Source organism: Lingula anatina, chromosome 4, assembly GCF_051362555.1.
Source record: "Lingula anatina isolate TDL-2025a chromosome 4, LinAna3.0, whole genome shotgun sequence".
In the NCBI taxonomy this organism is placed as follows: Eukaryota; Metazoa; Brachiopoda; class Lingulata; order Lingulida; family Lingulidae; genus Lingula; species Lingula anatina.
Window position 1 is genome coordinate 8,434,450 of NC_141770.1, and position 24,768 is coordinate 8,459,217.

The window sequence follows — 24,768 nt, forward strand, 5'->3', positions numbered from 1 at the left end:
TCCGGTTAGAACGAGGCCAAAGCCGCGGCGAGGCTTCGGCCCAACTGCCGAGCTGAGACCCCGATGAACGTCACTCCTGGCGACGGAATATTATGCAAAATGACATGCTCCCCCCTCGATCACGAAGCAACTTCCCATACATCACGAACGTGCTGTCAAGAGCTGACAGGTCGTACCTGATTTATAGAATTTAGCACAAGATTATTGTGCTCCACGCCAATATTCTCCGCAATCTATCAATCAAACTGCGTGGACCTGTCGAGCGTAATTTGTGTGTGAGTGAGCCAGACAGCAGGGCGGGTCAGAGAAAAAAAAATAATGTGTTTTTTATTCTCGTCCTCTGGCTTCAGATTAAAGGCATGTTCTATTATATGATGTTATAATACTATATAAGAGACATTGCCAAAGCCATTTGTGCGCCCTCTATCATAGGTTTTGATGTGATTTGCGAGTTTCTATTTGTTCTCTCAAAAAGGCCACCGATATTGCTCATGATGTGGGTTCCTGCGTTTTGCACGATTTCTTTTTGATTGACGTGTCCTTTACATATATCGTATTATTCAAATTTTATACATATGACTGTATGGCAAATTAAAGAAAAATAGAAACCGCGAACAAGCAAATTACAAAATTTTAACAACTGGGCCATATCAGCAATATAAAACTTTATAACAGCTTGCAGTCTATGTTTGTTAAATCACTCATACTGAAAACTACTTAATCTGCGTGTAGAGCAAATGTCTACCCAATGCAGTAAATCGATGAGATGTCTTGCGTTGACGGATGCGATAGAATAGTGCGCTGGTCTCTAGGTTTTCAGAACCCATCTCAACCAAGACACAATGCAGCTGTCTCACCTAACACACTGAAATGAGATATGGTTTTGCTTTTCACGCACTCTGTAAACTTGACAATATCGTTGCTTTTGCTCTGGAGCTTTCTCTGAACGTCTTCATCTATAACCTTACAAACAAGTTATATGAACAACTGAATTTCTCCAGTTTATTTCATCAATTTTTGGCATGGTTACAAAATAGCAAATTTATAAGGATCAAAGGAAAACATATACATCCATAGTTATTATATCCAAATAAACATTAGTTCTTATTTACAAGTTACAACATTTATGGCTATCTTTATTTCAATCTACAAGTGTAATGATCTTTACCATATTTCAATTATAATGTAATAAACTTATTTCCAGTGATAAAATCAACCCTAAACAGACATTTTACATAAGGCAAATTTACACCTTCCCAGAACTTAGTTTAAATTGCATTTTATCTACATGTACATCATTCACAAATCCACTCTGATATGTTAGGATTTCCATGTTCATAAATACTGTTTAATATGAATTCTGGTTATAATGTCAATTCTTTCTTTTTTCTTTCTTTTACAAAAATATTTGTAACACATTTTCTTGGCATCTTTAACCATTTTCTAGTGCTTCCTGACCACCATTGTATTGTGTTCTTTCTTAAAATAATGCCTGAAAACATGCAAATTCAAAGACTGCATTTTTATTCACATCCCTTTATAAGCTGTTGATTCCACTACACAACCTCTCACAGGCTTTGAGTCTGGATATGAATGTAGCAAAGGGTGGTGGGTTTAAAAAAAAAAAAAACTCTGGTCGAAAAAGGTCGATGCTGAATCAAAATTTGATCTAGTAGCTCCTATGCCTCATATCCACTTGGATCAACTTGGGAGGGATGGGGTGGGGTGGTGGGTAGGTCCATTTTTTTTTTTAATGAAAAAGAACCCCCTACAGTTCAGGTAGATTTTACACAGAGTAAAGATTGAGTATCTACCCTTCAACAATCTGGATGCTACACAACAGGTCACCTTACAGGTCATCACTGATTAAGTGTTATTTAACAAAGCAAGCAGGCTGTTTTCTAGGAGGCAAATTGATTTTTTTCTACCCCCTATGGAGAGCATAGACTGACAAACCTAAATAAATACTAAAAAAAGGGCACTTTGGCAAATGCATCTGTCAAAGTACTCATCAGTGAATAAATGCACTAGTATTATCCAGTTAATGAGAACTTAATCTGCTGCCTTTTATCGAGATATTTTTTACTACACCCCTTCTTTCAACTGGATGTTTTTTCTAGTCATTGGTTTTTATAAATGCTAGTTCTAGTAGTTCATCGATCTATCATAGCTTGTCTGTTTTAGAGTCTCCCCCTGGAGTTGATTCAGTCTCTTCAGCAGGTTTCACAACAGCTGCCTTGGGTGGTTTGAGCAGTCCAATATTTCTGAGATACCTGACCAGAAAAGGGGTCACACTGAGAGTGATAGCTATTCTAACTGGAGCAAACACTTTATGTACAGCATAAGCAATCACAAATGTACTGGCGCCTGTGAGGACTCCAGATTCTAAATACTGTGTTCCGATTCCTATCTTTGTGAGAAGTCCAACCATGTCAATGCCGCTGAAAAATTAAAAAAAAAAAGATTAATACAAGTTTAACTTTAATTACTCTGAAGGCTGAAACATTAACATCTGTTTAATAAATATGGTCTTATTATTGACTAATATTGATATTAAACAATGCTCATTCAGTTGAGGCCAAATTGTGGGAATATATATTTATTCTGAAAATTTAAGAGAAATATGCGAAAAAGATGTTTTCAGTTAAAAATTTGCTTCGCATTTAAGCGGTAAAAACCTTAAAATTGTCTCTTAGAATTTTTTTGTCTTTTGGTGACATCATTTATATTTGAACCAATTCCTCTTACTAAAGGCCCATTCCCATTGTTACAGAGGATAAGACTGCCTAATACAGTCTTTGGGAACTTCACCTAGCCCAGCAAATAATGTATGTATTAGACATGTAAAGCTTCGGTTGAGTGCATTATGATCGACTTAACCACAGTTCAAGCAGAAAACAATTCCGTGCCCATTTCCATGTATTTCTGTATTCATTCATGTCCTGACTCTGCCAGGAACAGAGCACTATGTGGCCTATTGTTTACTCCTAAAATTGTGATTAAAGCACTTGTTACCACACGTGACATCCACTGTATGCACATTCAGTGGATGATAAGTAGATGTAACCAACTTATCCCAGGATGAAGCTTCAAACATTAAAATAATTGCACTGATTGTTTCACTTGGAGCGCCTTGAATTGTATTTAATATACAGGCAAGCATGTAAGCAAAATACAAGTGCAATCATTCTATTGCATTTAAGAGACTGAGCTCTCTGCTGCCACCACTGCTTTAAAAGCTTTTTTTTTTCAACTTTAATTAGCCAGAAAAATAAAAAACTAATCCTGTTTAAGCAAATGTTCAGTTAACAAATACTGGTACTAGTATACATACCAGTATCAACTGATATCAAAGTATATTATTAAAATAAATGCAACTAAGACTCACACCAAAAATAGCAAGCCAATTATGATGCAACAACTCAAAATTCAATTCAGTTATAGCACGCAAAACCTCATTGTCTGTTAGCAATGCATATTTTTATTTTTGTTCATGGGTTTGTACATTACAAGGCCTTTTGGCATATAGTGTGTGTGGGTGGGTGTGCATGCGTGTGCACGTGTGTTTGCTTGTATATTACATAAAGAAACAGACAGGGGACCAACAGAATATACTTCTGCCCAAGCACTGTGGTCATAAAATTTCAGTTGAAACTGTGTCCTTTGGTAAATCTTTCGGTTATTCTTTGAAACTACATGGTGGCATTTTGGTTGGGTATTGTGACTAAATTTGACTTCAAATGCATCTTTAATTTTATATAGAAATCTAACTGGTGTCACCAAATTATCAGATAACTAATACAAGAAAATGTTTTAATAGTCTGTAAATAAGATTATTATTGACATATTATTGACCTTATTTTTGACAGAGAGACCAAATAACCAGATTTATACACTACATTTTGTGGATTATAATCATGTTATTTATTGTGATATTTTTTTTTACGTAAAATAACCATTCATGTGATCAAGTATCCAAGATGGTGAATCAAAATGTAGCGTATGACTCTCATAATTTTATCTCAAAGCCAAGCATTATTCATTTATCCACACAGTAAGTAAACTTCTTAATCTGCACCCTGTCCCAAAACCCTTCCCTTTCCAAACATCATTTCTATCAGGCAACTTGGTGATTAGGTTAGTGGGATGAGCTAAAGCGGAATCACCTGTACTTGCTCACATTTGTTTACGGAAATAATGAGCGTTACTGTCCAAATTTAGCTATAAACAAATTACAAACACCATGAATGTCCTTCTTTGACTATAAACAAAGTAAATAAAAGATAAGAAAGGGTTTTATTGCACACATACTATGGTATATCTAAAATATGTCAAATAAATTAAAAAGAGTACTGGAAATATCCTCAGCAGTGTCTGTCTCACTGTCCTACTCATGTTTGTGTATCTCATATACTAAGTTATCTAGATCATTTAATTCAGATATGCTTGATAAATACTCTTATGGTAGACTTTGCTGAGGACAAGCCACCTGCCCTCAGATCCCTCAACTTTGTCTAAAAATATCCCAAACATGACATGACAGATAAGACATAATCAAATAAAACATACTAGTTATGGTAAAGAAAAGAAGTTAACTGTAGAACAAAGAAGTGAATTCCCATGCATGCTGAAAATGAAAGTGAAAGGCACATGCACAAGTCAAATCTAGGTTGTAGTTCTGACCAAGTCTTTACCTTGTCACAGCCAAATAAAAGCCCCCTAAGGAGGCGAGGGAGAGGCTGACGTGGAATACAACCACAGTAGAACCATAATCCTTTACAGCTAGTTTTAGTTTCTGTGCCCCGCTGAGCTGTACCTCTCCTGCTGGCGGTGGTGGGTCAGACTTGGTGCAGTAATGGCGACGCTGGGGAAAAACCAGGGAGGCATAGCCCCTCTTTTGTTGACCAAATTGCTCCTGAAATCAGGATTGTTATGACAAGATATCCTCAGGCAGTCTCTGAATTTTGTCATCTTTAAGTGAAAGGCATCACACCATGAATAAAACTTGACAGGGCAGAATAACTGGTGCTTAGTCAAGGGTTTTGTTACACCTAACAACTAAAGTACATTTACAACAGCCTTTTCTGACTGTCAACTGCCCCTTTACAATTATAATAGCGTAGACAGGTAAAGTACCACCAGTAGAAACATATATAACGAGAGGTGACTGAAAGGCACAGATAACTTAAACCTACATCATCACATATATACATGTATGCCTACTAAAATGTATGAAGAAAATCACAGCTCTATGCCAAAAGCAACTTCCTTACTTTAAATCGTGTAAGATTTTCTGCTTAAAAATGTGCAAAACTACAGTAAGTGTGTGGGTTAAAGTAGTATATTTAATTGGTTTACCAGTCAACATCTTGTCAGCCATGAGCAAAGTTTCATTACCTATTTCTATGATGATTTATATATTATTGCCACCCAGGAAGATGTCACAGGCCACTGCTCATTATTATACAAATCATTGACATATTTCACACAGACCCTATATAGACTGGAGCACATCCCATCCTCACACACAAAAGGTCTATCGAGAGGAATGTGGATTAAGTCTTATCATAGACAATGTGCTTGCATTTTAGGTCATATCTAAAGGAGTATCAGTGGATGGGCAAGTCTTATTTACCATGTAGCAATCTTTTAGAGAGAGTGTGTGTGTGTGTGTGTGTGTGTGTGTGTGTTGAGGAGGGGGGGGGGGATATTCCTGATAATATAAAGCTGAAAGCAAATGGTAGGTGTGAATCTCATCACTGAAAATGTGTTTTCATATTAGCATCATTTCTAAAGAGGTAGTGAGAGTACATGTAGGTGTTGTTTTCCATGTATTATTATTATTCACCTAGTGAGGAAATCCATAATGCCACGCCTGCTTACACTATGTTATAAAGCTTACAACCGCACCCCAGCATTGAAGCTACTAGTAAGGGAAATTTCAATCACACTCCAGCTTTACCTTGTCTCCATTCTTCTTATAATGAGCAGTGATTTTCCTGATCATCTCATCTTGCTCTGCAATAACCTGTGCCACTGTCTTCCTGCCTTCCTGAATTCCCTGCACCTCCCTATCGCAGTCCTGCAGGCCATACTTGCGGCAGTTCTCCAGCCACAGTTTGAACCTCTCACAGTCGTCTCCCTGGATGCCCTGGGGGCAGGGGTCCGTGCTGGTCCAATATTTCGGCTCAGGGGGTGCACTGGAGTACTGTCGAGCGCTTGTGTGGTACTTCCGCGATGGGTAGATCTCGTGTAGGTTATCGTAGACGTACTTGTCATTTCGGAGCTGTCCCCCGCCTGGCATGTTCACGTGGGACGGGGAACCGTTGTTGGTGTCAACGGGCTCGGGGACCATGGTCTGCATCACGCAGTGGAGATCTATGTTACTGTGGGCATCGCAGTAGTTGCTGTCCGGAGAGTCGGTATCGGCAGCCGCGGAGGCCGCCGCGTGCACGTGTACTCTTGCCGTCTCCGACCCTCCAATCATCATCTCCTCTGTCTCCTTAATGGCATCGTCGATTTGGGACAGGACCTCTAAATCCTGGCAGTGGTGAGGTGCAAAAGCGTGCTCAGGTCTCCCGTGTTTTCCTTGAGAGGGTTTATCCTTGATGACTACATGCCCTTGGTCATCCAGAGGGCCTGTCAGTAAGCAAGACGATGTGGAGATGGCTCGGATTCCAGGCAGGGAATATCTGGCTGACCGTAAAGCGAAGGTGCTGCAGATACTTAACATTTTTGGTTCTAAAAAGTTTTGGTTGTTAAGTCACCTTTACAAACTGTGGATATCCAATGCAATTGTGCTAGTTTACACACACGAAGAGACGCTCGATTGACGGTGGAATTCTACTGCTGAAATGTACGGAAATAACACCTAGAGTGACACAGTTTTATAACTCGCATGCGCACGACACACTGCGCAGGCGCATAGCAATCACTTCGCAAGCACGTGCAACTGTTTGCAAACAACTGCGGGTTTCACGAGGACACTGAAATGAGGACATGAAGTGAGTACCCAGATAGCAAGAAGACGTTGGGCCAACGTTGGCACGGTTGGCATTTGGTTGGCATTGGCATGCCACCATTGGGCCAACGTTGGGCCAACGTTGGCACTTTGACGTTGGCCTGCCGCCGTTGAGCCAACATTGGGCCAACATTGGCACTTTGACGTTGGCCTGCCGCCGTTGGGCCAACGTTGGACCAACATCATTTTTTTTAACCTTTAACTTATGTTGGGCCAGAGTATTTTTTCATGTTGAGCCACCCATGGCCATTAGGCCAATTTTTGGTGATGTCAGTTTTTTTTTTTTTTTTTTTTTTTTTTTTTTACCATTGAGCATTGAACTGATGTGGTCAATTTTGAATTAATTTATCAAAAGAGTGATTCAGTTCTCTCTCTCTCTCTCTCTCTTTTCTTAAAACTTTCCTCATTAGTGCACTATTTCTTTAATTTAGATGTTGTGTTTTGACTTGACATTTGAACGAACTGTTGTTAACTTGGTAGAGGTACTCGTTCCGGCGGCCGCTGTTTTAAAATTCCGTTTTTATGATAAGCCGGTCAAGGACCCGGATGTAGCGTTTCTTAGAGTTATGGATATGAAAAAGTCACACAGGCATATCAAACTGATTCAATTCGTTGACTGATTTGATTCGTGGTGCGTTTTAAATCGAAGACATCAACAACGGCGACGAGGATAAACTCTAGTGCAAAACTGTAAGCCAACTTTCTTAGAGAAAATGGAGGAAAAATGTGAAATTCCGAAATTCGAGCCGTACAGATGTCGGAGACGTGGACGCATTGGCTAGACAGTTTTAAACTCTTCGCTGACGGAAAAGGATCGATCGTTTCAAAACCAACGGACGGAATGAATAATGAGCAAAGACAGAAATTTAAAAAATCATGTCAGAGGAGACATGCGCTCATTGTTGCAAGAACGGGTGTACAAGATATTTTCAGGACTCTCTGAAACACAGGTGAGAAACATGAATATACGCTTTAAATGAAAATGGAACACCAGAAACTGAGTATGGTGAAACGGAAGTCATTTGACAAACCACCTCAGTCTAAACGCCACGAATTCAGACATGAAAAACGAAGTAGAACCCCCCGACTGAGAAAACTTGATGTGGAGGTAAGGGACACTTTGGTCGTGACCTTAAATGCCCTGCTTGAGGAAAATCTTGCAACAAGTGCAAAACTGAAACTATTATCCATGTAAATGACAGTTATGAACATGATACTCCAGGAGTGCTAATGCAATATAGCCTACACATAAAACATGGTGGAAATAGAGATAAGCAGTGTTATTCTCAGTGTTTTACCAGACTCTGGTGAATATTGTAATGTCATTGATGAAAATACGTGGGAAATGCTGAAATCCAAGAAAAATAAATGTGTCTCTCGTGCAGGACCATGAAACAAAATATTATTCATATACATTCTCAGAGAAACCTTGAGAAGTGAAGGGAACAAATGTGATATAAAGGATCATAAAGGAAAGCAAAGGAAGAGACCATGCGGAATTTGAAGTGAAAGGACATTTAATATGAGACGGAAGTGTTTTTGTTAAATGTTAATAAGTTGATTAGATTTCAGAATTTTCAATGTGGTTAAAAGAATTATAGTTGGAGTTAATGTGTTATTCTGCAAATGTTTGAAAAGACAATTTAAAGACTGGACTGTCAATTAGTACATATCGGAAAGAACTGTTTCTCTCCAAGAAAGGAAGGGATGTTGTGTTTTGACTTTACATTTGAATGAACTGCTGTTAACTTTGTAGAGCTACTTGTTCCATTGTTCATTCTTTAAAATATGATTAGTCGGTCAAGGACCCAGATGTAGCATTTCTTAGTGTTATGGATATGAAAAAAGCACAAGCATTGGAAACTGGTTCAATTCGTTGAGTGATTTGATTTGTGAAGTGATGAGCTTTAATTTAAAAGCATCAACAATATCATGGGGTTTGTTTTTGTACACATATAATTATTTTTTTAGTACGTCTATATATCTATGCTAGGGTATATAACATATAATTCATTTTTCAGTTTACATGAATGTAGCCAACATGCAAGTTCAATTGAAACAGTTACTGCATGGTCATTTATAGATTTGTAATAAGTCTCTGTCATCTGATAATTTTTTTTCATTCAAGATTTCAAGATTTATTCATTACAGACGTATAGTGATTATGATTACTTATGATGTGTTTGAATTAGTTTAAAAAATGACAATATATAATATATTCAGGTTAGGGTGTGCAAAAATACTTTTCTCTCCCCCCCCCCCCCCCCCCCCCTCCATGTACATGCATAATTAATTCACTATTTTTATATTTTTGTTTTACTTCAGATTCGATGAGCAGCTTTGTTTTGTAAAAAAAAAATGTTTGTTGTTCTTACTTTTTTCTTAACATGTATATAAGTGACATTTTCCCCTGTTTAGTGTCTATATTTGCCATTGTAGTATCATTGTCATTGTAGTGTGCATTTTTTTATTCAATTTATTGACACTGTAATTTTTGATTTGGATATTACAAGAATTTAAATGCATCTAGCATGCTTTGGCTTTTAAAATAATTCAAGCATGAATTGTTTCTATAAACTTAGGTTAAGATCAGCCATCTGTTTCAAGAAATAAGTTAACATGTATTCTCTCTTAGAATATTATAATAAACGTTATTGATTTTACATTTACTGTTTATACCTTTTTTATTATTACCTTACGTATACACATGCACTTGAATAAAATCAGTTGTAGAATTAAAAATCACTTTTTTTTTTAAGTGAATATAAATATCAAAACTGAAATTTAATGTATTTTCTTTAAATTCATTTGAGAAAAAAAATTAATTGAAAGCAATAATTAACGTTGGCTGAATGTTGGCAGTTTAAATTCCCCAACGTTGGGCCAACATTGGCCCTATGAAGGTTCGTAGGGCGTATGACATTGGGCCAACGATGGCAGCCCAACCGTCAGAATTCCAACATTGGCATGACGTTGGCCCAATGCCTTTGGTTGGGAAAATGACATTGGGCCAACGTTGGCTGGTTGGCAAAATGACGTTGGGCCAATGCCTGTACAACGTTGTGCCAATGAGCAACCATACATTGGGCCAACGTTGGCCCAACGTCAGTGGTTGGCTTGCCAACGTTGGGCCAATATTGGCAGTACAACCAACCGTGCATTGGGCCAACGTTGGCCCAATGCCGTCCTGCTATCTGGGTAAGCACTTTGCGTGCTTATTTGGAACAGTTCAATGTTTTGAAAATAATTGTTTCTTTGTATTCCGTCGTTTGCCCCTCCTTCGAAGCAAGTGTGCCCCTTGAATCACGACCCGATTGAAATAAACAAGCAAAAGAATAATAAACTCCCTTACCTGTAATAGGCACGTTCACGTTATAATTTTGATTAAGAAGGCACAATTAAACCGCTTATGTATATTGAATACAACTAAAGTAGATACAAGAAAATATCCGACAGAATAAACTTCATTTCTACACAACAAGATAACAGAATTAATTTAAGATTTTTTTAAGTTAAAAAAAAGGACATGCAAGTTAAAATTTCTTAACATTTCTGTTGAAATCGGGCTAAATCAGTGAAAAGTCAATTTGTGAAATGTCCTGTCAACATGGCCAGGTCTGTAACTATCTTCTTATTTAAACATTTTACTTTGTATAATTTAGAGATAAGATATGACATATTTTGAAAAAAAAAATCATTGCTTTATTTTCTTCATTAGTTGGTGCGCCAACTGTGATGTTTTGACTCCTCCTGTAGTTTAGGAGGGTACATGTTGCTATTTGTAGCCTCCCAACCTACCATGTTATCACTAGGACAGCTCGACAGACAAATAAAGCATGTAGATATTTTATGATAGTGTTACACGTAGCTGTGTTTCATACGTACAGAAATAACAGAATCATTCCTATATATTTGTGATCAAAAACTTTATTGTCAAAGGAAGACATAGGCCCACGATCGACTGTCACCTTGATTGGTTAGTTAACGAGCGACGTAAAATGACCACACATGTATGATTAATAAACCGGATGCATAAACATAAAACCTCATAAAACAACCCTAGTTTGCCATACTAGTCTACCATAACACAAACATAGCGTGCTAGAAACGTCTTTGAAAGTTAAGGCAGCCGTAAAGTGATGGTGAAGAAAATTCTTAGTTTCCGAGAGGAGTGTGCATGGCAAACGCCCAGCCCTAGTCCATGGCCTCTGAATACGATGACTTGAGAGCAGTGGCGGTTCCAGGATTATATGACCCTCCCCCCCCCCCCACCCCACCCCTTGGCGTTGGGTTCGGGGCCCGCTGAAGGGACCCGGGGATTTTTGCTATTTTACGTTTAGAACTACAGTATAATTGAGCTAATCGAAAATCAAATCTAATTTCAAGAGGGGACCATTGGTGTGATTTTTTTCCCGGAAATTGAAGGGGGGGGGGGGGGGGTCAGCCCCCCCCTGACACCCCCTAAATCCGCCACTGAAGAGAAGTCTGTTATGTCTGCTTCGGCTCTGGGAACGCCGTCACTGAACACGCATGTCATCATGGCTGTGCACGGAGGAACAACTTTTCTGCAACACATTCTGTTTTTGTTCTCTGCCAGACCTTATGAAGTAATACCTAAAGAAAGAATTGATGGTGAGATGAATAAGCTGGTCGCGATATTGGATATTTAAACTTAAGAGTTTGAAAACCCCAAACTTATCTCCCATATTCGATTTTTTTCTCGAGTTTCAACGTGATATGGTACATTAAGGCTTCGACCTGATAGGTTTGGTCACATCCCTGTAGCACTGAGCACAAAATCAATTTTAAGAGTTTTGGCGTTTCTCTTGTTCATTGCTTTCTTAATAAAGATGGTTGATTGTTCTTTTATCCTATTTTGAATCATTTTGATAAATAATTATATAAAATTAATTTCAATTTTCATGTAGTGGTATGAAGTGAAATATTCACATCTGAGGTTTGTTTTTTTTTCTGTTGTTTGCATATGCATACGGAAAAAAATCTGTAGTATTTATCACAAAGCATACATTTTAGATATTTTTGCCTCTTTTTAAGTCTAAATGATCATCAAATAATACAACACTGTATACAACTAAATTACAACAAAATCACAATATTTCGTTCTGCGTAATATTTTCCTAAGTACACACACTGGACAAAAGAAGTGTCACTCCTACTGAGCCAATACTATGGGGGAGATAAATGACTGTGGAATGATATGCTCCTGGTATCATTTTATTAACATCAAATTTCACAAAAAATCACAAAATGAGAACAAAATATACATTCTACCAAAATATGCAGTTTCAAGTCCAAAATTAGTACTTAGTGGCATAGCCACGTGACCTATTAATGGGTGCCAGTCTACGAAGCAAGGTTTCATATAATTGTCTGATGCGTTCAGGGCTTATGATGGCCCAAGCATGAAACACTGAATATAACAGAGTTTCTCTGCTGGTTAGACGGGCATTTGTCAAAAGTTTTGACATATCATTCCACACATTTTCTATTATGTTTGCATCCGGACTCTGGGCAGGCCACATCACCCTGCGAATGTCCTGTTGGTCAAACCAATCATCAACTACTGCTCTGGGCCTGTGACAAGGAGCATTGTCATCCTGGTGAACAAATGGATAATTCCTGTCACCAAACATGTTAGTAATAGATGGTAGCAAGCCTGACTCTAAAACATCGATATATTTCTAGTGATTCATGTTTCCATTAACCACTATCAATTCGCCCAAGCCATGGATGCTGATGCAGCCCCACACCATGATGAATATGCTGCTCCGGGTTCGAAAATTCAGTGCATGTGGTTCAAATGCTTTACCAGCAGTTTGCCAGCATAGTACCCGTCTGTCATCAGAGGTCAGACCAAAGCGACACTCATCAGAAAAATATATAGGACCAATTGTCATGAACTGTCCAGTTCCAAATCCTGTTGACCCTAGTTTACTCTACGTTGCCTGTTTTGTAACGATATAAGAGGTTTCAGTCTTGCTACCCTGCTGTACACTCTCTGAGCATGTAACCGACGCCTAGCAATTTTCACAGACACATTCTTATGTGTGAAATTGTTCCACTGTGTTGTCAACTGACAAGCAGTGTCGAACTTTGACAACCTGGACATCAAAATCAGTCGTCGGTCTTCACGGCCAGTATTTTTTCTTGGACGACCCATCAGAGGCAATTTGTCTCTTGATCCAGTGTTTCTATACCGAGACCAGACCCTCTGCACGGTTCTAACTGAACAATTCAATTGTATCGATATTCTGACATTGCTTATATTCCGCCTCTTCAGGTTAATAACTTCCACATATAACCGTTAGATAATTGCCTGTATCTTGTCATATTGGAGGAAGACGGGAATAACATTTGCTGTACATGTACAAGACCAACAATACAATTCAATGGTATAGCGGTTTTATACTCATTAGTCACAGTATAAGTAGACCAGGCCTTATAAATACCCAAGATCTGCCTACTTTTATTACTCCGAGTTAGGGGGTGACACTTCTTTTGTCCAGTGTGTGTATATCTAAACGCGATTAAAGTAACAGTTGATTATGACTAATAATTCCATTGCATAAGCCTTATACTTACAATATAGCAATTAGAGCTATTGTATACATCCCAACCATTGTCAGGTAGACGGCGCCACGATAGTACATCACAGTGTATTCATATACGGTAGAAAACAAGACGCCACCGAGGAGAGAGCAAGCACAGTCTATGGAAGCAATACTCGCAAATAAAGTGCCTAGAAAAAGTAATAAAAGGTTTAAACAATGTACGCACCATAAAGCAATACTTTTATTTGCCCTTCAGTGTCCAGGGCCTACAACGGTTTTTGGAAGCCTGTTATCAATTTCACATAAAATAATTAAAAGTTTTTGACGGCATTTATGATGTGCTTCCTATAACTTCCTTTACTTTCACCTCCAGTCAGAATGACAACTGTTACTATGTAATACATGTAACAACAGCTGTACTAGTAAAACCAAAGGATGAACTATTGACAGCAACGACGCATTTTTGTATTGTTTTACCATGCGTTACTTTTTGTCTCTCATGAACGGCGAGGGGATCGTTACAGAAAGCAAGGAGCTGAGATTCCCATCCCACCCCTATGCCTTTACCTTGTTCGTGAGCGGAGACCTGCTTTGACATGACGGCACGCAGCATGGGGACGAGGAGGATCCCAAGAACGCCAAGACCACCGGCTGAAAAAAATTGTAGATCTCTATACCCTCTTCTCTCTCTCTCTCTCTTTAAGTGTGTGTGTGTGTGTGTGTGTGTGTGTGTGTGTGAGTGCGAGAGAGAGAGAGAGAGAGGGAGGCTTATTAGAATAATGTAAGCAGTGAAGACCTCTGTTTATTATTTTTCATCTACTTCTTAGGATTTTGATTCAATATTTGCGTAACAGACGTATGATCAATTAAAGCAAAGGGAACATGCCCTCTTAAAAATGCATGATGAAAATGTATAAAGAAAAATTTCATTAAAAACGTTGATATAGCCAAATTATCTTCTACGCGAAGAACAGTATATTTCTTCCCACTTACCAACGTACATTTCCCAGTCATGGTTTGCAAATGCAACCATACCCTTCCAAAGTAAAGCGCTCATCGTACCGATCATCATTATCACGGGCTCGGGCATCTTACACCGCTTAAACAGTGGCAGCATCAACAGCCCAGCCACCTGTTTGGCAACGGAGACCGCCGCGGAATACCATCCAATCTTCGTAGACGTCCAACAGAACGGAAAGTTGAGTTCGTACAAAACGTCTACGGTGGACGTGGCCACGAGGGACATTGTCCCGAAGAGCATAGTGAAGCAAAGAGTCCGTATTTTCCAAACGCGTGACGGATCTTCTCCATGCGGGGCACGGACGTACATAAGAAGCATTGCCTTGACGTTGTCCAGGGTGAAGAAGCGTGCTTCTGGATCTTTTTCTACAGTTTCAGTGATTAGAAAAAACGTGTATAAGGCAGATACCCCGTATAATACTGTAATGAATACTGTTGGTCCAAGGAAAGTTGGGTCAGCCTTAATCCAATAGCCAATGATCACCTGGGAAATGGCCGAACCAAGCCATAACATGACTTCTAAGACTAGAATTCTGAAAGCACGTTGCTTCTTTGTTGTGATGTCAGCAATGTATGACATGCCCCCGATAAGGAGAGTGGCATAGTGTCCGAAAATACCTTCAATGACACAAGTGATAACAAGCCAGGAGATGTCCAGTTTGAAAGTGACCACGATAATGTTGCACACATTTTTGATGAAACTGCCGACACAGGGAAGCAGAATACAGAATTTCCGTCCTCCCTTATCGCTGTACGAACCATAAAACGTCGTGACGATTATGGCGGGAATCATCGTTGCTAGGCCGAACTTCTGAAGCCAGCCAGACGATATTTCCTGCACAAGTTGTTCCATCTTAACAACTGGGTCTGACGCGTTCAAAAGGCAGATGGAGATGTCCTCTGACTGGTTGCTATGGTACTGCTCGGGGTCGAAGTGAAGGTCGTCTGCTACCTTGGCGTGAAGGTATTGTGTTGCCAGTGGCGCTGTGGCAACTGTTCCCAGAAAATAAAGAAACATGACTGGTTCCACTGTTATTGGGCACCTTGGTTTGTGTCTTGACGTTCCATGTTGAATCAGTGGCACTTTCTCGTTAGGGCCTTTCTCAGTGGCTCCCAAGGAATCGTACTCATTGTCGTCCATTTTGGTTTGATTTTGTGGAATTTAGTCGCGGAGTCACCGTTTGAAAAGCTGGTAATGAAGAAACACGGTTTTAATTTATGTGTATTTTTTATATCTTGGCATTTTTCCACAATATTTACGAATCCTCGTTAATATTTTTCAGTTTAGTTTTCCTGTACAACTCTATGGTAAAATAATGCTGACGTGTACACCACCTTAGCTAAATATGGAGCAGACATACATTGTATTAGCAAATTACGTGTTACAGCCATGGCCAGAAATGTGCAGCATTCACGCGATACGCGAGGGCGCAACAGTAGGGCTTCACGTGACTCAACTAACCAATCACAGCACAACAATGGCATCGCACACAGACTCTGTGATAAGTGCTCAGCCCATTGTCAAGTAGTGTTAGTTCATGGTAACAAGCGTCTGATATGTGCAGAGAAGTTTATTATTATAATATATATTGTTCTTATTGTTACATTATTAAATCTAACTCTGTATCCAAGTAGTAACTATACTGTACCAAGTCAGGTACTGATGATGTGCAGAGGTCATATATTCCAGAATAAGCCATTACCACTGATTTATAACTTTTATTTTTGTTTAATATGTTATTCATGAAAGAGTTCATGAAAGATTATTTTAATTTGTTAAATCGTGATCTTATTCTTTTTATATTCAAATAATTGAATAATGTGGGTAAAATTGGTCTTCCACTTCTTATTTGCATTTTTCCTTTACTACAAGATTATTTTGGAACAGTTGCAGCATTAAAAATTTAAATAAATAGCAATCTGAAAGAAGAATTTTGCATAATTATTAAATGATGATAGGAATTTTGGATTAAGAGATTAGTTAAATACTGAGTAGTGATATGGTCAGTCTATTTATGTAGAATCTGATAATATGATTGAAAATACTGATTGAATTCTTGGCCTTGCACTGGGCAGTTTTACATTTGTGCCAAGTGCTCTTTTTGGACTCCATTGTACAGTGGTAAAAATCTTCAATTGCCATGAAAGTTTTTCATCAGATTCTGTATGTTGCTGCTATCTGCTGGTGCTATCGACAACGAATTAATTTGCCTTTGTTTCTGAATGAATTTACCGTCTAAAATCACTATTACTGAAAATATTTGCGTTTTGCTGAGGGTAGGCTAGGCAATATACGGCAAACTTCTTAGTACGTGTGTACAACAGAATTTTTTAAAAAACCCTAGCGATATTTGGTCAGGAGTTGCTAGAAGCATAGCACAGCGTTTCTGTCTATCGGCATCAGGCCGTTACTTTGTCAATTCTCACGAATTACCCACGAATCGCGAACCCATTCATTTTCCTATGGCAATATAGCAACTCATTAAAAATGCACGCATGCGCAGTGGGCTAGGCGTGACGTCATGCAGTGCATTTCTTGGGATGACAGCTTGATTTTATTTTTAAAAAAAGATGAGAATGAATGGACGTACATACAATAAGTTACAGGGCCGTAGCCTAAGCAAACTGCCAGGGGGGCAGTAAGCGGACACGAGGGGGCGAAGCCACCAAGGGGGGGGGGGGGTGTGGGTGGGGGTGTCCCCCTCCCACGGTGTGGAAAATGTTTAAAAACTGTATGTAAAATACTGCATTCTGGTGCATTTTAACTGTTATTTATTGCTCAATCAGAAGTCAGAAATTGCGATTATTTTTTTTTTTGCACCTCAAATCCCAGGGGGGCAGCTGCCCCCCCCCCCTGCCCCCCCCCCCCCCCCCCCCCCCCCCGGAGGCTACGGCCCTGAGTTATCAACTACATCCCCAAAACAGTACCGCGTACAAATTATAAGGTTTTATTACAAGGTATAACAAACTGAAATGAAACTTACGTTATGCAACACTTGGCGAATACCGACTTGAAAACTAGATTAATCCAAGTCAAGGTTAAATTCACCACGATCACAGTCAATGAGAATTTCTAACTTTTTCTGAACTTCATCTGCTCCATCTACGTATGAGCCATCACCTAATGGTTATCGGTTTTAATGTAGTAGGCAGACTCCAAGTTGTGGTCACCTTTGTCCCATGTACGTCTCCTTATAATATCTTGCTGTAACATCGACCGCGTGACAATGGAGACAACACAATCCGCATGTGACCTCTTCCTGTTTCTACTTTATAACCCCATTTGATTTGGTTGTATCACATGTCGATAACAAATGCTACTAAATTTGGCGTGGCTAGGGATAGACGTTTTGTATGAAGAGGCGAAGGAGTAGTCAAATTTGGAACACTGTTGTCAGAATGTCGTCGTTATCCAAGATTTATATCTCTGCCTATAGGCCTACTTTTTTGGGGTAATATAAAGATATATATACGTGCGCCTGATTAGAAAGAACATACACTGTACTTATCAACACAATGTTAGTGCCCTCTTTCGCGCGGATAAAACGTACTTATAAATCGTAACAACGTAACCAGTGACAGTATTATTGTATCACACACATCAGTGCTATTTGGGATATATGGTACACGGTACAGGAGACTTACATAGTTTCCTCCCTGCATCAACTCCTTAGAGAATAGCGGCACACAGAAGAAAAAGAACCCTATTTCATTTTGCCGTTAACAAAGTTGACTCTCCCCCACCCCTCTCCGCACTGGCAGTTCCTAAACACCAGATTTTGGGCCTCAAGCATTCTATTTTACATGAGTTTTAATTTGCATGAGCCTTGATCCCTCAAATCAGAGGAGTACATTGTATGTAACAATGGTATCAAAGGCCTGCGCAATATCTCCACATTCTTTCCACATCTTGCAGCGTGCGACGTGTAAAAGCTGTGCGCTCGAGAGTAAATGTAGATTGTTGATCGATGTACTAGCATTACATGAAGACAAAATTTGCACACACCATACCGCGGCCTTCTCGTTTGATAATGATAAAGTCTTATCTCTAACATGTTGACATCATAGGGACCATTCCCATAACCCTATCGTACTAGCAGGATAGATCTATCTTCGAGGGGATTCTCGCTTAATTGCGGTCAGTTTAAGCGTGTAGGAAAGTTAATTGCCCCCGAGCAGCTTCAGTGGGCGTGACCGACATTTAAGCTGCTTAAACTGAATGCAATTTATTGAGAATTCCCTCGGAGTTACATCGATCCTGCTAGTACAATATATAGGTTTATGGAAACCCAGTCGTATATTTGTACATATCTACACTGGTGCAAATTTTCTGTATATTTGTACTGTTGTACCGAATTGACCGATGTTAACCGTATGGTAATGGACACTTGAATACACATCAATATCCGTAATGTCACTTTCTCTGCACGCGACTGTATATATGAAGTAAAGTGTGTATGGGTTCGATGGCAATTATATGAAATTTAAAGTTAATCAGATACCATTTGGTGTTATCAGTTTGAACAGTGCCTCACATTCTATAATTATATAATATTCAATTATATATTTTATAGTAGTTTTCATCTTTATTTTCTTTGTTAATAGCTCTTTTTGAACTTTAAGAAACATTTCGATCACACTGGATTTGATTTGTGTTTTGTTTAAGTGGTGGCATCTGGCGACGTCACTTTTTGAAATTCAGTTATAACGACCAAGCTGAATTTTCTCATATTATCAACACAATAGAAAAAGGAGCGCGAAGGGGAGGGGGGGTACAGGGGGGTTAACCCCACTTTAAATATGCTTAGTAAAAAATGAATTAAATCCAACAATGCACTGGATTTGAAGTACTCGATGAGGTGCTCTAAGTTGACACCACTGTCGTTGGTGGGGACTCCGCAATGGGATCGGTGGCTGTGATTGGAGAACGATTCGTTTGGGAAAAGAGGAGCGTACCTTTCAGCGACTCTTTGGTACATGTACAGTGTCGTCAATGGGCCACAAGCAGAGCCTGCCAGGAAGTACAATAACACAGCTGGTTCCACGATGACCTTTCTCTTTGGGATAACTCTGGGACCGGCTGTAAACGAGCGTCGTAAAATGCCCACACATGTATGATTAATAAACCTGGTGCATAAACATGAAACCTCATAACACAACCCTAGATTGCCATACTAGTCTACCATAACCCAAACATAGCGTGTTAGGAACGTCTTTTCTCCCGCTTTGGAAGTTAAGGCAACCATAAAGGGATGGCGAAGAAAATTAAGTTTCCGAGAGGAGTGTGCACGTTAAACGACCCGCCCTACTCCAGATCTGCCCATGACTTCTGTATGCGATGACTTAAGAGCAGTGGCAGATCCAGGATTATATGACCCTTCCCCCACCTTCCCCTTGGCGTTGGGTTCGGGGTCCGCTGAGGGCCCCGAATTTTTTCTGTTTTAGAGGGCGAACGTTGCCATTTCGTACGGCTTAGAACTATGATTCATCTACTCAATAATCTAATTTCAGAGGGGACCACTGGTGTGACTTTTTATCAGAAATTGAAGGTGGGGGGGGGGGGGGGGGTCAGGGCGCCCCTCCCCCTCCCCCCTCTAAATCCGCCATTGAAGAGGTATCTGTTATGTCTCTTTGGGCTCAGGGAACGCCGTCACTTGAACACGCATGTCATCATGGTTGTGAACGGAGAAACAACTTTTCTTCACCATATTCTGTTTTCGTTCTCTGCTAGACCTTATGAAATAATACCTAGAGAAAGAAGGGACATGATGAGATGAATGAATTGGTTGCGATATCAGGTACTGATAATTATAGTTTGAAATCCAAAAACCTATCTGCCATATTCAATTTTTTCCTTGAGTTACAGCGTATGGTACATAGGTTTGGTAACGTTCCTGTAGTACTTGGCACAAAAATCAATTTTAAGAGAGTTTTGGAGTTTTTCTTGTTCATTGCTTTCTTAAAAAGATGGTTGGTTGGTCTTCTTAAAACTTGTATACTGCAATTGTTCTGTTAGCCTACATGTATTTTCAATCATTCTGATAAATAATTAAATGAAATTATTTCAATTTTCATGTAGTGGTATGGAGTGAAATTTCTTGAAAATATAGTGAAATATTCACATCTGAGGTTTGCTATATTTTTTATTTTGTTTGCATATGCATCTAGAGAAATTCCGTAGTATTTACTACAGAGCATACATTTTAGATACTTTTTGCCTCTTTTATGAAGTTGAAATGATCGCCAAACGCTGTATACGTTTTACAACTAAATTATAGCAAAATCAAATTATTTTGTTCTGTGTAATATTGTCCTGGGTATATCTTTACTCGATTAAAGTAACAGTTGATTATGACTAATAATTCCATTGCATAGGCCCTATACTTACAATATAGCAATTAGAGCTATTGTATACATGCCAACCATTGTCAGGTAGACGGCGCCACGATAGTACATCACAGTGTATTCGTATACGGTAGAAAACAAGACGCCACCGATCAGAGAGCAAGCACAGTCTATGGAAGCAATACTCGCAAATAAAGTGCCTAGAAAAAGTAATAAAAAGTTTAAACAATGTACGCACATTAAACGATACTTTTATTTGCTCGTAGTGTCCGAGGCCTACAACGGATTTTGGAAGCTCTTATCAATTTCACATAAAATAATGACAAGTGTTTGACGGCATTTGTGATATGCTTCCTATAACTTCCTTTACTTTCACCTGCAGTCACAATGACAATTGTGACTACGTTATAACAACAACAGTACTAGTAAAACCAAAGAATGTACTTTTGATAGCAATGGCGAATTTTTGCATTGTTTTCCCATGCGTCTGAAGTACGATAGCCTGCACCGACCCCTGAACCACGATAACGTTCCGACGAGCATAAAGATATACCAGTAAGATGCGTTACTTTGTCTCTCATGAACACCGAGGTGATCGTTACAGAAAGCAAGGAGCTGCGATTTCCATCCCACCCCTATGCTTTTACCTTGTTCGTGAGCGGAGACCTGCTCGGACATGACGGCACGCAGCACGGGGACTAGGAGGATCCCAAGAACGCCAAGACCACCGGCTGAAAATGAATTGTAGATCTCTATACCCTCTTCTCCTCTCTCCCTCTCTTTCTCTCTCTATCTACGTGTGTGTGTGTGTGTGTGTGTGTGAGAGAGAGAGAGAGAGAGAGAGAGAGAGAGAGAGAAACGTATTAGAATATGCCTTTGTTTTGTTAATGTTAGCAGTGAAGACCTCTGTTTATAATTTTTCATTTTCTTAGCATTTTGATTCAATATTTGCATAACAGACGTATGGACAAAGAAAAAGGAACATGCACCCTTAAAAAATGCATGATGAAAATGTATAGAGAAAAATTTTACTAAAAACATTGATACAGCCAAATTATCTCCTACGTGAAGAACGGTATTCTTTCCCACTTACCAACGTACATTTCCCAGTCATGGTTTGCAAATGCCACCAAACCCTTCCAAAGTAAAGCGCTCATCGTACCGATCATCATTATCACGGGCTCGGGCATCTTACACCGCTTAAACAGTGGCAGCATCAACAGCCCAGCCACCTGTGTGGCAACGGAGACCGCCGCGGTATACCATCCAATCTTCGTAGACGTCCAACAGAACGGAAAGTTGAGTTCGTACAAAACGTCTACGGTCGACGTGGCCACGAGGGACATTGTCCCGAAGAGCATAGTGAAACACAGAGTCCGGATTTTCCAAACGCGTGACGGATCTTCTCCATTTGGGGCACTGACGTACATCAGAAGCATTGCCTTGACGTTGTCCAGAGTGAAGAAGCGTGCTTCTGGATCTTTTTCTACAGTTTCTGTGATTAAGAAAAACGTGTATAAGGCAGATACCCCGTATAATACTGTAATGAATACTGTTGGTCCAAGGAAAGTTGGGTCAGCCTTAACCCAATAGCCAATGATCACCTGGGAAATGGCCGAACCAAGCCATAACATGACTTCTAAGACTAGAATTCTGAAAGCACGTTGCTTCTCCGTTGTGATATCAGCAATGTATGACATGCCCCCGATGAGGATAGTGGCGTAGTACCCGAACATACCTTCAATGACACAAGTGATAACAAGCCAAAAGATGTCCAGTTTGAAAGTGACCACGATGATGTTGCACACATTTTTGATGAAACTTCCGACACAGGGAAGCAGAATACAGAATTTCCGTCCTCCCTTATCGCTGTACGAACCATAAAACGTCGTGACGATTATGGCGGGAATCATCGTTGCTAGGCTGAACTTCTGAAGCCAGCCAGACGATATTTCCTGCACTAGTTGTTCCATCTTAACCACTGGGTCTGACGCGTTCAAAAGGCAGATGGAAATGTCCTCTGACTGGTTGCTATGGTACTGCTCGGGGTCGAAGTGAAGGTCGCCTGCTACCTTGGCGTGAAGGTACTGTGTTGCCAGTGGCGCCGTAGCAACTGTTCCCAGAAAATAAAGAAACATGACTGGTTCCACTGTTATTGGGCACCTTGGCTTGTATCTTGACGTTCCATGTTGAATCAGTGGCACTTTCTCGTTAGGACCTTTCTCAGTGGCTCCCAAGGAATCGTACTCATTGTCGTCCATTTTGGTTTGATTTTGTGGAATTAAGTCGCGGAGTCACTGTTTGAAAATTTGCTAATGAAGAAACACAGTTTTAATTTATTTGTATTTACATCTTGGCATTTTTTCACAATATTTACGAATCCTCGTTAGGCCACATTTTTTTAAAATTTTTATGGATGACATCCTGCGCGCGCACCGATTTTCGTCCGTTCTCCGAAAAAGAAAATGCTACCCCCAACGAAGTCGGTTGTCGCAAACGTCCTTATTGAATTTTGCCGGAAAATGAGCTCTCTGCGCATGCGTATTATCGCTACTTGGAAATTGGCGGCTTTGCCGTCAAATTCATCTCTAGGATTGCTGATAAATTACACGACAATTAAAGTCATAAAGAGGACGGAGGCCGTCGTTTGGATTGGTATGTCATTGATATTGGGCATAGAGATATCACCTTTCTACAATTATACGAAAGGCTGGCGGCGGCCAGCGATTATCGCCCGTACTGTGTAGGCCTACTGACAGCTTTCCTTTACTAACGTAGTTTTTTTTTGACTGTTTTTTTTCGCCCTCTCGTACCGATTTCGGGGTCCCCAGAGGAAGTCATCCATAAAAATAAAAAAAGTGTGGCCTTACTATTTTTCAGTTTAGTTTTCCTGTACAACTTAATGATAATATAAGGCTCACTTGTACCTCATCTTTGCTAAATATGAAACAGACATCCAATGAATTAAGCAAACTGCGTGTTAAAGTACAACTTAATCTTATTTAAAGAGGGTAAGAATGAGTTGACGTATATACAGCAAGTTATCAAAAATAGTCCCGTGAAGAATATCGCGTTGAAAATTACAAGGCTCCATTTCACAGTAAAACAAACAGAAATGAAAACTTACGTTATGAAACATCTGGCGAATGCCGACTTGAAAACTAGATTAATCCAAATCAAGATCAAATTCACCACGATCACAGTGAATCGAAATTTTTAACTTTCTCTGAACTTCAACTGTTCCATCCACGTTTGATCTATCACGTAAGCATCTTACCTAATAGTTATCGGTTATAATGTAGATGGCAGACTCCAACCAAGTTGTGGTCACCTTTGTCCATTGTACATGTCCTTCTAATATCTTGCTGCAACTTTAACCGCGTGACAATGGAGACAATACAATCCGTAAGTGACCTCTTCTTGTTCCTAGTTTATAACCCCATTTAATTTGGTAACATCTTAAGTCGATATCAAATGCTACTAAATTTGCTGTGGCCTGGGATAAACTTCTGTTTTGTATGAAGAGGCAAAGGAGTAGTCAAATTTGGAACACTGTTGTCAGATTGTTGTCGTTATCCAAGATATAAATCTCTGCCTAGGCCTACTTTTGGGATAATATAAAGATATATACCTGTACCTGATTAGAAGGACATACAGTTACACTGTACTTGTCAACACAATGATGGTGCCCTCTTTCGCACGGATACTTGACGTACTTACAAATCACAACAACGTAACCAGTGACACTATTATTTAATCACCACACAGCAGTGATATTTGGGATATACGGTACACGGTACAGCAGACTTA

The 24,768-nt window shown here is 39.6% G+C and overlaps 3 protein-coding genes across 4 annotated transcripts; all 3 read right to left on the bottom strand.

Moving 5' to 3' along the window:
* Positions 1-2,120: 2,120 nt before the first annotated feature.
* LOC106174035 (uncharacterized) lies at positions 2,121-6,901 on the bottom strand. The gene is made up of 3 exons (XM_013555407.2): positions 5,963-6,901; positions 4,695-4,915; positions 2,121-2,441 (listed from the first exon to the last, which is right to left on the bottom strand). Exons 1-3 carry the CDS (start codon positions 6,731-6,733, stop codon positions 2,165-2,167), a joined length of 1,269 nt encoding a protein of 422 aa, XP_013410861.2. The 5' UTR covers positions 6,734-6,901; the 3' UTR covers positions 2,121-2,164.
* A 4,402-nt stretch (positions 6,902-11,303) lies between these two features.
* LOC106174018 (proton-coupled folate transporter) lies at positions 11,304-18,606 on the bottom strand. Its single transcript, XM_087012013.1, has 5 exons — positions 17,598-18,606; positions 14,587-15,802; positions 14,161-14,244; positions 13,625-13,781; positions 11,304-11,635 (listed from the first exon to the last, which is right to left on the bottom strand). Exons 2-5 carry the CDS (start codon positions 15,752-15,754, stop codon positions 11,539-11,541), a joined length of 1,506 nt encoding a protein of 501 aa, XP_086868139.1. The 5' UTR covers positions 15,755-15,802; positions 17,598-18,606; the 3' UTR covers positions 11,304-11,538.
* A 1,588-nt stretch (positions 18,607-20,194) lies between these two features.
* Positions 20,195-24,747, bottom strand: LOC106174022 (proton-coupled folate transporter-like). Of its 2 annotated transcripts, none has more exons than XM_087012012.1 (5): positions 24,236-24,747; positions 22,052-23,270; positions 21,606-21,689; positions 21,002-21,158; positions 20,195-20,361 (listed from the first exon to the last, which is right to left on the bottom strand). In XM_087012012.1, exons 2-5 carry the CDS (start codon positions 23,217-23,219, stop codon positions 20,235-20,237), a joined length of 1,536 nt encoding a protein of 511 aa, XP_086868138.1. In that variant the 5' UTR covers positions 23,220-23,270; positions 24,236-24,747; the 3' UTR covers positions 20,195-20,234. The 2 variants fall into 2 exon arrangements, with proteins under 2 accessions (XP_086868138.1, XP_086868137.1); XM_087012011.1 differs by having other exon boundaries at positions 24,086-24,747.
* Between the last annotated feature and the right edge of the window lie 21 nt (positions 24,748-24,768).

Excerpts from the sequence above, each read along its gene's own strand:
- LOC106174018 (XM_087012013.1), bottom strand. The coding sequence starts at position 15,754 with ATGGACGACAATGAGTACGATTCCTTGGGAGCCACTGAGAAAGGCCCT. Across the intron at positions 13,782-14,160 it reads GGTCTCCGCTCACGAACAAG|GCACTTTATTTGCGAGTATT; the intron begins GTAAAGGCATAG and ends TACTTTTTCTAG. Across the intron at positions 11,636-13,624 it reads ATAGCTCTAATTGCTATATT|GTATTACTTCATAAGGTCTG; the intron begins GTAAGTATAAGG and ends TTCTTTCTTTAG.
- LOC106174035 (XM_013555407.2), bottom strand. The coding sequence starts at position 6,733 with ATGTTAAGTATCTGCAGCACCTTCGCTTTACGGTCAGCCAGATATTCC. Across the intron at positions 4,916-5,962 it reads ATAAGAAGAATGGAGACAAG|GAGCAATTTGGTCAACAAAA; the intron begins GTAAAGCTGGAG and ends TCCTGATTTCAG. Across the intron at positions 2,442-4,694 it reads TTTTATTTGGCTGTGACAAG|CGGCATTGACATGGTTGGAC; the intron begins GTAAAGACTTGG and ends TTAATTTTTCAG.
- LOC106174022 (XM_087012012.1), bottom strand. The coding sequence starts at position 23,219 with ATGGACGACAATGAGTACGATTCCTTGGGAGCCACTGAGAAAGGTCCT. Across the intron at positions 21,690-22,051 it reads TGACTGGGAAATGTACGTTG|CCGGTGGTCTTGGCGTTCTT; the intron begins GTAAGTGGGAAA and ends ATTCATTTTCAG. Across the intron at positions 21,159-21,605 it reads GGTCTCCGCTCACGAACAAG|GCACTTTATTTGCGAGTATT; the intron begins GTAAAAGCATAG and ends TACTTTTTCTAG.